The sequence below is a fragment of the Leucoraja erinacea genome, unplaced genomic scaffold (assembly GCF_028641065.1).
Source record: "Leucoraja erinacea ecotype New England unplaced genomic scaffold, Leri_hhj_1 Leri_1499S, whole genome shotgun sequence".
Taxonomy (NCBI): Eukaryota; Metazoa; Chordata; class Chondrichthyes; order Rajiformes; family Rajidae; genus Leucoraja; species Leucoraja erinaceus.
Genome location: NW_026575780.1, coordinates 14,375 through 32,176, shown reverse-complemented (window position 1 = coordinate 32,176; position 17,802 = coordinate 14,375). Strand labels below are relative to the sequence as shown.

Below are 17,802 nucleotides of genomic sequence, written 5' to 3'. Positions count from 1 at the left end.
AGCGAGCTAGAAAGAGTTCTTAAAGATAGCGGAGTCAGGGGATATAGGGAGAAGGCAGGAACGGGGTACTGATTGGGGATGATCAAACATGGTCACATTGAATGGAGGTGCTGGATGGAAGGGCCGAATGGCCAACTCCTGCACCTATTGTCTATTGCAGCTCCTTATCCTGAGGATATGCCCTTTAGGTCTTGACTCTCCCATTAGGAAAAATATCCTATCAGCCTATCAGTCAAACACACCTTTCTCCACACCCGCTCCTTCCTTTCACTTTACACTCTTCTAAAATCTGGAGAATATCGGCTCAAGCATAGGACACGCTCTAACCACAGAAATCAGTCTTGCCAATAAATGTTTAGAGTTCTGGATAATCAGAATTAAAGGATGTTCTTTTAGGAAGGAGATGAGGTGACATTTCTTTAGCCATAAGGTGGTGAATCTGTGGAATTCTTTGCCACAGATGGCTGTAGAGGCCAAGTCAGTGGATATTGTTCAGGCATAGATAGATTCTTGATTAGTACAGGTGTCAGAGGTTAGAGGAGAAGGCAGGAGAATGGGGTTAGGAGGGAGTAATTGATCAGCCATGATTGAATGGTGGGGTAGGCTTGATGGGCCGAATGACCTAATATTATTCCTTATGACCGTATAATATTAATAGGTAAAATGACCCAAACTAGATTAAAAAGTCTGGAAATACTCTGTTGCTTCCCCAACCACACGAGCTAATTCAGTAGACTTTCTCCATGTCCAAGGTGTATGGTAATGCATACAGAAACCATCTGGTGTGGAAGCAAATATCACCCCTCAGATGCAAGAATCAAGCCAGAAAGTAAGGATGAGAATAGAAAAGAGCAAAATAAAAACTTACTTAAATGATCCATTTAAAAATTAATCTGAATAAGCAACATGAAATACAATGTAATATTAATTAGCAGGATACTTGAAACTGTTGAATCTGTGCAGAATGCACACACTTGGAATTAAGATTGTACATGGAGGAATTAAATGCAGCACAAATTCTCCCAACCTGGGAAGTTTGTCCCTTGGTAGCTTGTTCTAAATCTGCTTGCATGCTCTGGTGTTGCTCTTCATATTCTTCCAATTTTGCTTGAAGATCCTCTGTAAGAAAAAGCATATCACCATTTAAATAATGAGAAAGAAGAAGGGTCCTGACCCGAAACGTCACCTATTCTTTCTCTCCAGAGATGCTGCCTGTCCCACTGAGTTATTCCAGCTTTGTGTGTCTATCTTCGGTTTAAACCAGCAACTGCAGTTCCTTCTTACACAAGAGATGAAGGATCTCTAAACAAATAACCCTTCCATTCCTCTCTCTCTCTCTCTCTCTCTCTCTCTCTCTCTCTCTCTCTCTCTCTCTCTCTCTCTCTCTCTCTCTCTCTCTCTCTCTCTCTCTCTCTCTCTCTCTCTCTCTCTCTCTCTCTCTCTCTCTCTCTCTCTCTCTCTCTCTCTCTCTCTCTCTCTCTCTCTCTCTCTCTCTCTCTCTCTCCTCTCTCTCTCTCCCTCTCCTCCTCTCTCTCTCCCTCTCTCCTCTTGCTAATTCACCATTTGTATTCCTTCATTATCACCTCATCCCCAGCCAACAATGGACCATTGTGAGCTCCACCCTCCCTGAGTCATCAATGCGGGCTCTACTTTGTTCTGTACCTCCCCATACCTCTAATTCCCCCCCTCCCCGACTCCCTGACGGTCTTGATCCGAAACATCACCTATTCTTTTCTCCAGAGATGCTGCCTGACCTGCATTTTGTGTCTATCTTCGGTGTAAACCTGTATCCCCAGTTCCTTCTTACCCAATTAAAGTCATACTATACACACACCATTTTGTGCCTCGACATGTTGTAGCCAGTTCACTTTCAGGTGTAACTGTTCGTTCTCCTCTTCCAAGTCAACGGCTATATCTTTGAGCTCCAGCAGCTCCTGCCGAGAAGGTACAATCTGGGTAGAAATAACTTTAGTGTCAATTATAGCCAAGGGATTTCTATTGGTCAGTAAAATAGTCACCATTCAAATTCTAGATTAAATATTTTGCTTTATGACTCTAGACAGGTAAGACTAGTGTAGATGGGGCTCGTTGGTCAGTGTGGGCAAGTTGGGCTGAAGGGCCTGTTTATGAACAGTATGATTCTCTAAATAATTTTAGCATGCATTATACTTTTAATGTGCCATTGCTGACAGCTCCATTCTACCACAACTATTTTATGATTGAATTTTCCTGCAGGTTCACATCTATCCCATGTCACTTACTCTTCAGAAAGGTGTTCTACACGGAATGGAGCGAGCAGTGAAATGTAGGGAAGCACTCCTTCATACAGTTGAGCCCAGATTAAAAATATACAATGTACATAACAGTGTAAAAAAAAAAAAAAATGCTTCAACAACTCACGGAATAACATACCATCAATTTTCCTTTTTTTATAAGATAAAGTCATTTAATTCTAGGTAAATGGCAAACAGATTAATATTCAGTTAATCGTCACCAGGTACAAGGGGTTTTTATTTGGGGTACCTGTACATTGTCCAGCTCCTCTTCAATCTTCTTGATTTTCGATTTGGACTGAGCTTCCATTGTAATGAACCTGGCCTCTGATTTTTCAGCCTCTTGCGTCATAAGCCTCACTTGTTCTTTAAGAAAGAGAAAGGGAAAAACACCTGTAATTATCTGATATTTGTTGCAAAAAAAAGCAACACCTCCACAATTTGCAATTGTTTGCACAGCAGTTAATGGCAATCAGTGAAAATCATCTGTTCAACTAATTACCAACATTTGAAATCATCAAATATCCTTGAAATACTACAATTCATTAAGCTTGAAGATTTGTAGTGCAAAATGGTAATTCCATTTACATATTTATCCAATGATAAATTCCTTAACTATCACTAGTGAGAAAAGATTAGAAGCTTGAATAAAGCTCCACAGAAAATGTGTCTCCAGAACATTTTGGAAATTAAGGTATAAAGTTACTTAATCCCAAACAAACAAAATGATCATTCTCCACTGGCTCCATTAAAACCATTATTTTATTTTAAATTACTCCAATTAAATGTCCTCTTCTGCTGCTGAATAGTCTGTCTCCACCATCATTGTATCATGTCCCTGGTTTCACCCTCTCTTCCGTAAACTGTCATGCAAACACAGCTCAAGTCTCACAGAGATAAGACATTCATGGAGTTAATGAAATGTCCTGGTTGCTCTGTGGTCTTCTCATTCAAAGCTATTTGAAATTAAAATACTTTGATGTACCATTTCCGGCAAGGGCATTGTGAATGGTAAAATGTCTTCAAATGATTTTATTTAGAGATACAGCGTGGAAACAGGCCCTTCGACCCACTGTGTCTGTGTCGACCAATGATCCTCGCACACTAACACTATCCTACACACACTAGGGATAATTTACCATGAACCCAAGTCAATTAACTTACAAACCTGTACGTCTTTGGAGTGTGAGGATACCGGAGCACCTGGATGAAAACCCACATGGAGAACATACAAACTCCGTACAGACAAGCACCACAGTCAGGATCAAACCCAGGTCTCTGGCGCTGAAAGGCAGCAACTCCACCGCTGCGCCACCAGGCCACCCTTCACAATGTCATGTTTTAACTATCAGCACTGTCTCAAAATTAAAATTCAGTGATAGCGAAGTTTAAAGGATTCAAGAAGAGAATGTTTTGAAAAGCATCTGTACGAATCTGTCCAAATGACTACTGTGTGTTCCTGTCAGTCATTTGGCAGACTCTCACAAATGCTTCACAAAGAATTATTTTCTTGAATCTTTAAACATCACTATCTTCTGATCAAGGAATCTGACCAGAATACGCGAGTGAAATAAACTTAGATTACACGCTACTTTTCCTGATCACTGAACGTACCAACCCATTTACCAACCGATGAAGTATATTTTTAAGTGTGATCAGTGATAAAATATGAGAATTACAACAACCAATTTGCATACACAAAATCTCATAAGGTTACAGGGACGAGATAATTACACAGCAGGTGAGGACAGATGTACAAATCTGCGGTAGGAACATTTATGGCCGACCAAAAATATTAACAAGTCATCTTTGAGTAATTACCTTCCAGTTCCCCAATCTTCTGTTTGGTGTAATCATTTAAAGAACAAGTTGCCTGTTCTGCAAGAGGTGCACAGGCATGAGATTGTAAAAGTTGCAGATCTTTGTTAAGTTGTACACAGCACTGATCTTTCAGTGATGTTTCCTCAGCATGTTTCTCACGGATTTTACGGAGCTGAGTCCTGTGTTTTCTGTTGAGTTTTTTTAAATCTGCCTCATGCTTTTCCGTCATATTTCGGACCTTGGTTCTCATTCCGTGTTTTTCAGCCAGAAGCTTGTCCTTGAGTTCTTCATTTTCCATCTCAATGACGCTCAAATCTTCAACTAACTCCTAAAAAATTAAAAATAGCCAAATAAAACTAAAGAGACTTTTGTGTGAGCTTTTGTGGGGGGGGGGGGGATGTGGGGGAGGGGGTTTGGGGGGGGTGGTGGGGGGGGGGTGTGGGAGAGGGCAGGGTGTGGGGGAGGGGGGTGGGGGGGGGGGGTGTGGGGGGGGGGTGTGGGGGAGAGGGGGTGGGGGGAGAGTGTTGGGGGGGGGGGGGGGATGTGGGCGAATGGGGTCTGTGGGGTGTGGGGAGGGGGAACCTTCAAAACCTTTATAACTTTTGTACTATTTCATCGATCGGATCAAAACTTATTTGATTTCAGCAGAGAAGAATGGTGGCGAAAAATGGTAGCACTAAGCAGGATGGTTTTTGCTCAAATTTAATTACAACGCAGACACGAAGTAGTCAAGATGAGAGTTTTAGTAATATACATGGAATAGAAATGATGGAAGATAGATATAATCAGTAGTGACATTGTTGCATTATAACCAAGAGTTCATGTGTTGTTGACATCTAAATAGGAGATAAATAGCAGATCTGATCTTGGTCACGGCTGAAAAACATTGGTGGTACAGATCAGCAATGCCAACAACCTGTCATAACCAGAATGACAACACTGCAATGCTCCACATAAACTGTGACTCTGCACTATAACACATCATAAAAGGGTTGATTTACAAAAGAATTGGAAGATTTATACAAAAGAAAATCTTCACATTTTTTCATATTTACAGATTTATTCCAAGAGGCTCCCTGCTATTTTTATTTCACTGCCAGTTACAACAGAATCCCTTAGCTGGTTGCAGAGATCTTTCCCTGTAATAGACATTCACACAGCAGCAAACAATGATGTCCTTACCGCTAGCTCCTGATTCTTCCCATCAAGCTTTTTCTCCAACACATCCACAAGTTGTGTCCTTTCTAATAATGCCTCTTCGCTTTCACAGAGTTTTTCCTTCAGGTTTTCCAGCAACTGAGGAGGTTAACAAGTGATTAATACCTCCTAACAGATAAATCTGGGCAACATAGAATGGAAATCACACACACGCAACATTTGTAATTCAACTGCACCAATAGTTAGGTCTTTAATTCCACCTTGGTATTAAGACATTAAAATTAAAATTATCATTAATGTAATCAGAGGATGAAATCATTCATTCACATTCAATGGTTTAATGGTCCTTTATTGTCACGTGTACTGAGGTACAGTGAAATATGATTTACCACACACATACCAAAAAAGCAACAAGACACAAAACTACATAAAGAATAAACATAAACAGCCACCACAGCGACGTGTGAGAATCCCTAGGGCACCCAGCATAAGTGGAGACCCACAGCCATCAGTTCAATGTCCGGGCCACACACACGCTCCTTCACCGACCGCTGTACTATCTCTGCAGTCACTGTCCGCCCAAAGTCAGAAAGCCGTCCACACTCGCACCAGACTCCAGGATCACTGCACTAACCAGAATGACAATGTTGCAAGGCTCTACATAAAATGAGATTCTGCACCATAACAGATCATAAAAGGGTTGATGGGCTGATTTAGAAAAAAAGAATGGGAAGATTTATACAAAAGAAAATCTTCACATTTTTTCATGTTGATAAATGTGAGGTTATCCACTTTGGTGGCAAAAACAGGAAAGTAGACTATTACCTGAATGGTGGCCGATTAGGAAAAGGGGAGATGCAACGAGACCTGGGTGTCATGGTACACCAGTCATTGAAAGTAGGCAGGCAGGTGCAGCAGGCAGTGAAGAAAGCAAATGGTATGTTAGCATTCATAGCAAAAGGATTTGAGTATAGGAGCAGGGAGGTTCTACTGCAGTTGTACAGGGTCTTGGTGAGACCACACCTGGAGTATTGCATACAATGTTGGTCTCCTAATCTGAGGAAGGACATTCTTGCCATAGAGGGAGTACAGAGAAAGTTCAGCAGACTGATTCCTGGGATGTCAGGACTTTCATATGAAGAAAGACTGGATAGACACGGCTTGTACTCGCTAGAATTTAGAAGATTGAGGGGGGATCTTATAGAAACGTACAAAATTCTTAAGGGGTTGGACAGGCTAGATGCAGGAAGATTGTTCCCGATGTTGGGGAAGTCCAGAACCAGGGGTCACAGTTTAAGGATAAAGGGGAAATCTTTTAGGACTGAGATGAGAAAAGCATTTTTTACACAGAGAGTTGTGAATCTGTGGAATTCTCTGCCACAGAATGTAGTTGAGGCCAGTTCATTGGCTATATTTAAGAAGGAGTTAGATGTGGCCCTTGTGGCTAAAGGGATCAGGGGGTATGGAGAGAAAGCAGGTACAGAATACTGAGTTGGATGATCAGCCATGATCACATTGAATGGCGGTGGAGACTCGAAGGGCCGAATGGCCTACTCCTGCACCAATTTTCTATGTTTCTATTTACAGATTTATTCCAAGAGGCTCCCTGCTATTTTGATTTCACTGCCAGTTACAACAGAATCCCTTAGCTGGTTGCAGAGATCTTTCCCTGTAATAGACATTCACACAGCAGCAAACAATGATGTCCTTACCGCTAGCTCCTGATTCTTCCCATCAAGCTTTTTCTCCAACACATCCACAAGTTGCGTCTTTTCCAATAATGCCTCTTCGTTTTCACGGAGTTTTACCTTGAGGTCTTCCAGCAACTGAGGAAGTTAACGTGATTAATACCTCCTAACAGTGATTAAAACTGGGCAACATAGAATGGAAATCACACACACGCAACATTTGTAATTTAAATGCACCAATTCTTCAATTCCACCTTGGTATTAAGACGTTAAAATTATCATTAATGAAATCAGGGGATGAAACCATTAATTCACATTCAATGGTTTAATGGTCCTTTATTGTCACGTGTACTGAGGTACAGTGAAATATGACTTACAACACAGTCATATCAAAAAAGTAACAAGACACAAAACTACATAAAGATTAAACATAAATAGCCACCACAGCAACGTGTGAGAATCGCTAGGGCACACAGCATAAGCGGAGACCCACAGCCATCAGTTCAATATCCGGGCCACACACACGCTCCTTCACCGACCGCTGTACTCTCTCTGCAGTCCCTGTCTGCCCAACGTCAGAAAGCCGTCCACACTCGAACCAGACTCCAGGATCACTGCACTCACGGCAATCCCTCCGGGTCCCCACCAGGGTAGGCAGCTCCTCCATCGTGGTTTTTGCGACCACATATTCCCGTCTGGATGTGATGGAAGGTGAATAACTTCACGATGTTTGGCCACAATGCCGGCGGAGATGCAATAGGGAAAAAGTCGCACCTCCGTCGAGGGAAGAGTTAAAAAAAGTTTCTCCTTTCCCCAATCGCTCACTTCCACCCACATAATACAAAACTAAAGATACACTAACACACACAAATAAAACAGACTAAAAACAAACAAAAGCAAAACTCACACAGTCAAGGGGAGAACGTACAGACAGCACCCGTAATTGGGATGGAACCCGGGTCTCTGGCGCTGCAAGTGCTGCAAGGCAGCAACTCTACCGCTGCACCAGCATGCCACCCAACACTGTGCCTCCTCACCCAACCTCTCAACATTTGTCACAATCTTGTATTCTTTAATAGTTTACTCAATACACGTGACAATTATCTGAACTAAATCCCTTCTGCATCTTCTCCTGTACAATTTCATCTTTACTATTATATAATAGTAAGATTAAACGAGAACTTACCAGTTTGAAGTTTGATCTGTATTTCATGAGGAGTTACGATGAGGGATTACGTGAAGAAGCCCGCTCAGGGCGCAGGCGCGTCATGCTTCCAAGCAGCGGTGTGGAATCACAGACAGACACACGTATTTGAAGTAACATAGTGAAGAATAAAGAGACATCAATTATCAGTTTGATCCATGTAATGAGGGTGGGAGCGGAGGGCACGTAATCCCTCATCGTAACCTCATAAAATACAGATCAAACTTCAAACTGGTAAATTCTCGTTTAATCTTACTATTTTACTTCGGAGTCACGTGAGTGACTTCGTGAAGATTTCAAAGCTCTGTGATTTCAAACCGTGTAACAGTTTTTCTCACTCACTACCGAATGCTCTTGAGGAAGGAAGTGTTATTGTAATCAACCAATGAATCTGTTTTGAAAACAAAACGGTATTTATTAACAATAACAAAAGAAAATAGCTCCCCCGGGCTTTAAATTAAATATTTGCAGTTTCTAAAATGCTGGCTGCAAATACGTCAGGTTCCACCAACGGCTTATTATAAAATGTTCGGAATGTTGCTTCCCGTGACCATCCTGCTTTGTTGAGGATTATGTCCACAGGCACATCCATTCTGGCTGCCGATGATGTGGATGCTGCCCTGGTGGAATGAGATTTAAATATATTAATGTTTATTCCAGCAGCTTCCAAAACCTGTTTCAACCACCTTGAAATGGTTTGGCTTGTTACCCTGCCATGTGGTTTCCTGTGGCTGACCCATAAGGCTCTCTCACTTCCTCTGATATTATGGGTTGTGTCTGTAAATATTTATGTGGGTCACCACACACAATCGTGGCTCTAGTGGGTAAGCCCGGAATGCCACTAGCGTGTTGGATGTTCCTGGCCTGGACTGTTTTATCAGACCTTGAATAGTGAATTTGATCTGATCCGATGTTGTGTCCATGTTGTCCAGTCGAAGTTTATGTAAGGACTGGACCCTCTGTGCAGATACTAGCGCCATCAGCATGAGCGTTTTTAAAGTCAATTGCTCTAAACTGAGAGATCTTGCTGGTGGTCTGTCCCGAAGGTATGCGAGTACAATACTGACATCCCAGATTTTTGTATATCTAGGGGTGGGGGGCTTGCTGTTAAATATGCCCCTCATCAGTTTGACCACCAGCGGATGGGATCCCATGGCCTGATGTCCTGCAGGTTTGAGGTAATTAGAAAGAGCACTACGTGCCGTGTTGATGGCACTGTAGCTCATATCTTCACGATGATGTAAATCCGCCAGGAATTCCAGAACATCCGCTACTGTGGCTGTTTTGTAAGCAGTCCCCGTTTTCTGGCAGTACGTTTCCCATTTCCTGATGCAGGTTAGGTACTGCCTCTTTGTGGATGTTCTTAGGGATGCTGACATGGTGGCGATGGTTTGTTCCGATAACCCCAGATCCAGGTAAGGTCGGTCTAAAATCTGCAACCCAGGAGATTTATATCTTTGTGGCATGGGTGGCTGATGCCTGATACTGGGTGAGTCAGTAACCCTGGATGACTGGGGAACACCATAGGTGCTTCCACCACCATGTCATGGAGAATTGGGAACCATGGCTGTGTAGGCCAGTCGGGCACTACCAAAACTCCAGACGCTGAATCCGTCTGGATTTTTCGAAGTACCCGACTAATGAGGCAGAAGGGAGGAAAGGCATAAAAAACAAACTTTCCCCAATCCAGCGTAAAAGCGTCTACCGCTGCTGCCTCCGGATCTGGTTCCCACGCGACATAGATAGGTAGTTGGTGATTCAGTCTTGATGCAAATAAATCTATATCTGGCTTCCCATATTGCTTTACAATTTTAGCGAATGTTTTAGGATTTAACATCCATTCGATGTTGTCATTGAATTTCCGTGACCTGGTGTCCGCCACTGTGTTTAGCTTACCTGGTAGATAGGTAGCTGAAAGCCAAATATGTCTTTCGACACACCATTGCCAAATCGTATTGACCAATTTGTCGCATGATAAAGATTTTATGCCGCCCATATGGTTAATATAAGCCACCACCGTTGTATTATCTATTTGTAATCTAACATGCAAGTGATGCATATTAGATGCATATGCTTTCAAACCATAAAAGGCGCCCAACATTTCCAAAGAGTTAATGCCCAGTGTAGATAGTAATGAGGATTCTGAGTTAGTCCATCTACCACCTGTGCTGGATATGGAGTTAGTTGCTCCCCAGCCTTGAGCACTAGCATCGGTTTGGAGTACTAAAGTAGCAGTAGTAATAACAATAGGACTATAACTGTGCCAAATATATTGTATCCACCACTGTAGCTCTGCTATTGCTTCAGGGGGTATTGTCATGACCCGATCATAATGACCTTTGTGCCGTTTTAGTGCCGTTATCTTTGCTCTTTGCAAATTTTGATAGTGCAAAGGTCCAAATTGGATAGCTGGAAATGCTGCTACCATTTTGCCAATTACTGCTGCCACTTGTCGAATAGTTGGTCTTTCCTTTATCTTTAAGTTATTACATGATTGTATCAATGCAATCATCTTTCCCCTTGGCAGGGTAATAGTCATTTGGACTGAGTTAATTGTGAACCCCAGATAGTCCATAATTGTGGATGGATTTAACTTAGATTTATCTGGATGTAAGACAAAGCCTAGAGTCTCTAGGAGCTGTTTAGTAGCTGATACTGCTGCTACAGCCAATTCCATAGTTTTCCCAACTATGAGGATGTCGTCCAAATATGCCATGACTATATGGTTTTGTTTCCTTAACGTTGCCATGGCTGGCTTCAATATTTTAGTGAATAGTCTTGGAGCTGAAGTAAGCCCATTAGGCAGTGCTTTATACTGCCAAAGCTCCCCCATCCAGATAAATTTAAGATATCTGCTATAATCTTTATGTATAGGTACTAGATAGTAAGCATCTTTGAGATCGATGCTGGCCATATAGTATCCTTTGAAAATCAGTTGTCTAGCAGTCACAAATGTTTCCATTTTGAAATGTATATACTTAACAAATACATTCAAGGATGTCAAGTCAATGATGATGCGACATCCACCATCCTTTTTACTTCTAGTAAATATGTTGGGAAACAAATTCCAAGGGCTCATGAGTAGTTTTCTCTATGACCCCTTTGGTTATAAGCCTCACCAGTTCAGCTTGTCCCTCCTGTTGTTGCTTGTTGGAGAGTACAAATGCCCTCTCGGGCATGTGTTGAACTGGCGGTATATTTGAAATAAATTCTATTTTATACCCTCGAATACTATTAAGTATATATTTATCATCTGTGATCCGTCCCCATGCTTCTTTAAACAAGTGTAACCTTCCCCCTGTTAGTAATTCACCCTTATTCTCAATATGCGGGTAGGAACCAGATCCACCTACCTCCATGGTTATTGGCGGGGTTGTGGTTTTTTCTTTTTGAGTGTTCTCTGTCGACGTGCTGGCGATGTTGGGGGGAGGCGCATTTTCCAGGGGGTCCGCTGCAGGCCCTGACCTAAAAAAGGTTTCTGGGGATAGTGCGGCCCCAAGCTTTGACCAGTCGCATATGCGGGATGCCGACTGGTAGATGCAGCGGTGTGCTGCCGCCTGGGTGTAATGAAGAGCTTTGGTATATTTGCTGCCGGTGGTGCCCTCATGAGGCTAAAGGTCTTAGAAGCCTCCTCCATCTCTTTGAGTTGTTTGTTCAAATCCTTCCCAAAAAGAAATGAGTCGGTCTCTACTGATGGAGCTTTGCACAATCCTGCAAATTTAGGATTGAGGGCCGGCCTGATGTTATCTCTTCTCAGGTTGTTCAGCTGATATTGTGTCGTGCACATGAGCGCCAGGACATCTTGTTGGTGAGCTGTCATGTCTACGGTCTCGACACCCCGCGCGTAGGCTGTTATAGCCGCCGTCAGGAGGCGAAGTACGCGCTGGAGTTTGACCTCCTGAGTCCGAATCGGTCCCCCCACGTTGCCCCATATTTGAGGATTGAGGCTCTTGACCTTGAGGGCCTCACAATTATCCGGGGCTATGTGCTCGTCCAGCACTTGGGCGAGCACCTTCTCCTGCAGTGGTTTGTTGGAGAGATGGTTTATACTGGCAGCCATTCTAGGCTGCAGTGGTGCTCCAACCCGTGGGGTAGCGACGAATCGGCTTACGACCCCTAGCAGCTCTTCCTGCACACCCTGCTCTCTTTCGGTTCCTTCCGCCTGCCCCATATTCAGACCAGCCTGCCCCTGGTCACCGATGCTGACCTCCCATTCCTGGTCCGAGGTCGCAAAGGGAGGTGCCGGACTCAGCACCATGGAGGGGGCGCCTGTCCTGTCTGACCGAGAGCGCTGCTGCTCCCGGTAGACCATCCCCTCCAATAGCTGCTGGATGCAGCTTAGGCGGCTGGACATCTCCTCCTCCGACGAGTCGGAATCGACCGGCCGGTTTGTCTTCCGGGTGGCGGCTTTCCCAGTCCGCCGTGTAGGCTCTGGCGTGACTGTGACCGGCTCGGTCTGAGGAATTTCAAACCGCTGTTCCAGCGGTAGTACCGCTGGTTGCTGCCCCGCTGGAATTGACTCCTCTGGTGGAGTTAAAGCTCGGGCAGCTCTACTCGCGAGTTTTTTACGTTGGGACATGTTTCTTTCAAAAGAAAACCAACTCCAACTCGCTCCGTTCCCCACTTACCTGAAGGTGCGCTTTTAAAGTGCAGCTGGAGAGCCTCACTCCAGCTGCCGCCGCTGTTGCACTTGCTGGCGTAATGCCGCGCCTGCGCCCTTAGCGGGCTTCTTCACGAAGTCACTCACGTGACTCCGAAGTAAAATAACAGGAAGCACTCCTCGACAATTTCAACAATTTTCTGGCACCATTCCTTTTGCAAGGGAAGACTGAAAACATTTAGTCAGAACCTCAGCTGTTTCCACCCTTGCTTCGATTAACTGGCTGGGAAACATTTCTGCCGGACCTGATGATCTGTCCACCTTCAGAGATGTGTGAAGACATTCTTTCAATTTCCTTGAAAAGTTCCGACACACGACGTGAAACGGTTTAACAATAGTCTTTGCTTTAGAAAACAAGAGGCATTGTTAATTGTTATTGTTAAAAAGAAAACTTGCAATATTTTGGACTGTATTTTCAGGCTTTAAAGTGAAATGCAACTGCAGAAATGCAAACACAAAGTACACAGATCACTGTAATAGCTCACTCAGTGAGGGTAACAAATATTCAACTGGAATTGATGTTACCTTAAGCTGTTCATCTCTCACGTGAAGCTGGGTTTCTTTGTCCAGAATTTGGTCTTTGAGCTGCACTATTTGCTGTTCATACTGAGCCAGCTGCTCAGTTAAATCAGCCGCCGAATACTTACCTTTAGTCTTCTGGCAGCTCAGTGCCTGCATAATAATTGGTCACCATTAATAACTGCATCATAGTGAATCAGACTTCAGAGAAAACAGTATTGAAATATTCAGTGACTTGAGAAATGCATTAATGTGGAATGCATGGAAGCCAATGCAGTTTTTTTATTGCAAGGCCACTGCTGCAAAATTCAGTCACTCTGGAGACCCTACGTAATTGGCCCTCATGTATTTTAACATGCTCAAAGGCTTTCCCACAATAAATTCTCATATTGAGGGGTGAAAAAATAGGATAGACAGACACAATGTGTTGGATTAACTCAGCAGGTCAGGTGGAATCTCTGGAATAAAAGGATGGTTGATGTCAGGATCCTTTTTCAAATTTGTTGTGGTCTTTTCTTGTTTCCAGATCCACCCCCTACAATCCGTCTAAAGACGGGTCCCAACCTGAAACTTCACCCATCCTTTTTCACCCAAGCCACTGAGTTAGTTTAGTTGAGTTTAGTTTAGAGATACACCACTTTGGCCCACCCAGTCCGCGCCAACCAGCAATCCCTGTGCATTAACACTATCCGACACACAGGGACAATTTACAATTATACCTAGCCAATTAACATACAAGCCAGCGCGTATTTGGAGTGTGAGAGGACACCTGAGATCCCAGAGAGAATCCACGCAGGTCACAGGGAGAAGGTACAAACTATGTACAGACAAGCACCTGTACTCAGGATCGAACCCAGTTCCCTGACACTGTAAGGCAGCAACTGTACTGCTCCACCACCATTACTCCAGCAGTGTGCCCATTTTTGATATAAACCAGCATCTGCATTTCTTTGTATCTGGGATGCAAGTCTGATTTGCTAGCAATACTGGGAAAAGGGGAAGTGTCCTGGAGAGCCGCACACGTGAGGTGGGAGTGACCCTAGGATCCGCGTGGGCCCAATCCACCCACCGAACAACCGCGCCGCCGACCTGGAACGTGCACCGGTTGGCTAGACTCGCCCCCACAGGCCTCCCAGGGGACCGAGGTGAAGCGGATGGCGAGGTCTGCCTGGGCTGAGGGAGCCTCAGCAGCGGCGGTGATGGAAGCTTCAGCAGCAACGGGAGCCTCAGCAGCAATGGGAGCCTCAGCAGCAACGGGAGCCTCAGCGGCAGTGGGGCCTCACGATCAACCCACAATCAGCGTTCAATGATAGTGGGGATGGGAGGGGGGTAGGGGAAGACAATGGGGACCAGGCGTCCCCCCACTGCCGTGAAGATCAATGGGGATCCGGCGATGGGGGACTGCCATGTGGGACGGTGGTAGAACAATGTGGGGCCCGGTGTGGGGGAAATACTCTACATTTATAATTCTCTACCCAGGGGATAAGCCTGCGTTTGTTTGTTTGCTCGTTCCGTTTAAGGCGTTGTGCACACGGCACCAAGCCAACAGTCGCATGTCTTTTTCTTTTTATTTGCACTTTTAATTTCAAGTTTTCGTGCACCTTGTGTGTTGTGACTGTTGGCAGACCAATTTCCCTCCGGGGATGAAGAAAGTTTTATTGTATCGTATCGTAAGTGAAAACCAAGGATCAATTCAGGCCTCAGTGAGGGCCAATAGCTCTCTGATGACTGTGGGTGAGTAGTGATATGTTGGAGCAGAGGAGTTTAGAATTGGTGGTCAATGCTGCCCACAAGGTAAGGTGTTATGATGAGCAGCTTACTCCCAGTACCAAGAGCTTGGGTCGTGCTCAGACCAATCCCCTTTATCTTGGAACAAACAGGATGCCCATCTTTTCCAGGGTTGCTTTTACATTAGTGGCCCACCATTGCTCATCACTGCACAGGACAGGAAGAAAATCATGAATGTCATCAACGTCCCAGGTTTACTTAGAGGAGAATGTATTTTTTCAAGTAGTGAACCAGTCACATTACACAAATCAACATTTCTCGGCCTCAATATGCACAACCCATCTAATAAAAATTAGTCATGCCAATAACAAATAATAAAACATGAGAAATTCAATTTGAAACGGCTAACATTTACCAGAGGCAAAATATAACAGACAAATTAAGTTAAGCAAAGGAAAAGCATTTTCATGAAATATTTTTGCAATTGAAATCATAAGCAAGTGATTGTAGTTCACACATTATTTTATACAAGGAAAAACTAAATTCCAAAATATATCATGAATACAAATACAAATTTTGTAAATGTAAATGCAACAACAGGAAATTACAAAAATACTTACCCCCGCCGATGCAAGAGGCTTTTCATTTGCACAAATGCACCTCCACATGCTCTTATTTTAATGTGGCTGCAAAATAACCAAAATAATAATTAAATAGAATTGGTACAGAGCAGAGATTAGTTTAACCGGGCATCATCCGTGGTACGGACATTGTGGGCCAAAGGGCCTGTTCCTGTGCTGTACTGTTCTATGGTCTATGCTCTTGAGTTTACGTTTAGTTTGTTGTCACGTGTACCGAGGTACAGTGTAAAGCTTTTGTTGCGTGCTGACCAGTCAGCAGAAGGACAATACACGTTTGCAATCGACCCATTTACAGTGCAAGGTAACCCCAGCAAAGTCTGATCAAGGATAGTCCAAGGGTCATCAAAGAGGTAGATAATAGTTCAGTACTAATGATGCAAATGATGAGATTAGCAAATGGCAGAGGGGTCCAATTGAAGAAAGTGACACCCAATGCAAAGCGGATCAGTGGCAGACAATAAAGAGACATTAAAGTGAATGGAGAGGAGGAATTTCTTTAATCAGAGGGTGGTGAATCTGCCTAATTCATTACCACTGAAGGACGTGGAGGCCAAGTCAATGGATATTTTTTGGCAGAGATTGATAGAGTTTTGATTAGTGCGGGTGTCAGAGGTTATGGGGGAAAAGGCAACAAGTATGAAGGCAGCAGGGCTCTAAAATTCAGGTCGTTCCAATGTGTGAAATGATCATACATCTAAATTCCTTACAACCAATAAGCAAAGCAGGATTAAGGGCTCAAAGATGCCTCAACAATGCTCAATAATGAGGAGTTGCAATAATGGACAATGCAATGCAATACACAAAATATTTCTATGAGAGTGGATACGTGGAACTTGGGGCCTCAATTCTTTTGGAAGCAGGTAACTTTTGATCATTGAACATGTACATGGTTTCACTTTGATGAACGTAGCTTTCAATGAACACATTAGGGTAATATTTCTCTACCCAATGGAAAGCCAGCCTATTACAAAACAAAATGGTTAAAATAGGAAATATCCTGAGCACGCTAGATGCAACAATGGAAATAACACTGAGGCAACTGAAAGGTGTAATATGTATGGATCACAAGACAAAGGAGCTGCCATTTAAAACAGAGGTGTGCAAGAATTTCCTCTCAGTGAATGATGAATCTCTGGATTTTTATATCCTGGATGATGTCGAGGTTTGATCACGAGGTATTCAAACGCAAGATGGATCAATCAAATCATGTTATCAATTAGGTCCACTTAATATAATATAAATAATGTTCACAAAATCCACATTACATCCAATTCACATGAATAAAATAACCATTACAGCAGAACTACCTGTATCAAATCATACACAAACGTCCCAAATTACCTTAATTTCACAGATTTCATCACGTCACAAAATGGTGCAAAAACAGCAAATTAAAAGTTAAGACACAGATTAAAGTTGCATCTCAATGTAATTAGTTTAACATCATATTCCATAACTGTGCCAGTTGATCAGCTTATTTACAACGACTGTTGCTAAAACTGGCCCTACTTGTGAAGAAAGTTTGCCATCCTGCACTGCACAAAAGTAGAACATAGCTTGATATCCAATTGCAAACTTGAGCCTTACAGCACCTCCTATCAGCTGTTATTTAATTCTACAAGTATGGCCAAAGTTTTATATAGATTTCCTTTGCCGATATTGGACTTATCTGTATTTCATCCCATTTCCATTTCCATGTGCAAGGACACAAACAAATTGCTTTTTCCATGAGCACTTTCCATTTTTCAGCATTCCAAGAATTTTGAATTATTGTCACTGCTAGGATACAGGAAAACAAACCAGCTGATTTGGACATGGCAAAGTTTCCCCAATAACCAGATAAAATATTCTGAAAAATAGTGAATTTGATCTGATCCGATGTTGTGTCCATGTTGTCCAGTCGAAGTTTATGTAAGGACTGGACCCTCTGTGCAGATACTAGCGCCATCAGCATGAGCGTTTTTAAAGTCAATTGCTCTAAACTGAGAGATCTTGCTGGTGGTCTGTCCCGAAGGTATGCGAGTACAATACTGACATCCCAGATTTTTGTATATCTAGGGGTGGGGGGCTTGCTGTTAAATATGCCCCTCATCAGTTTGACCACCAGCGG

The 17,802-nt window shown here is 43.2% G+C and overlaps 1 protein-coding gene across 2 annotated transcripts; it reads right to left on the bottom strand.

Moving 5' to 3' along the window:
• Positions 1-7: 7 nt before the first annotated feature.
• LOC129715903 (uncharacterized) lies at positions 8-16,204 on the bottom strand. Of its 2 annotated transcripts, XM_055665790.1 has the most exons (8): positions 15,672-16,204; positions 13,330-13,476; positions 6,965-7,078; positions 5,277-5,390; positions 4,095-4,422; positions 2,524-2,639; positions 1,835-1,952; positions 8-1,119 (listed from the first exon to the last, which is right to left on the bottom strand). In XM_055665790.1, exons 1-8 carry the CDS (start codon positions 15,717-15,719, stop codon positions 929-931), a joined length of 1,176 nt encoding a protein of 391 aa, XP_055521765.1. In that variant the 5' UTR covers positions 15,720-16,204; the 3' UTR covers positions 8-928. The 2 variants fall into 2 exon arrangements, with proteins under 2 accessions (XP_055521765.1, XP_055521766.1); XM_055665791.1 differs by lacking the exon at positions 1,835-1,952.
• Between the last annotated feature and the right edge of the window lie 1,598 nt (positions 16,205-17,802).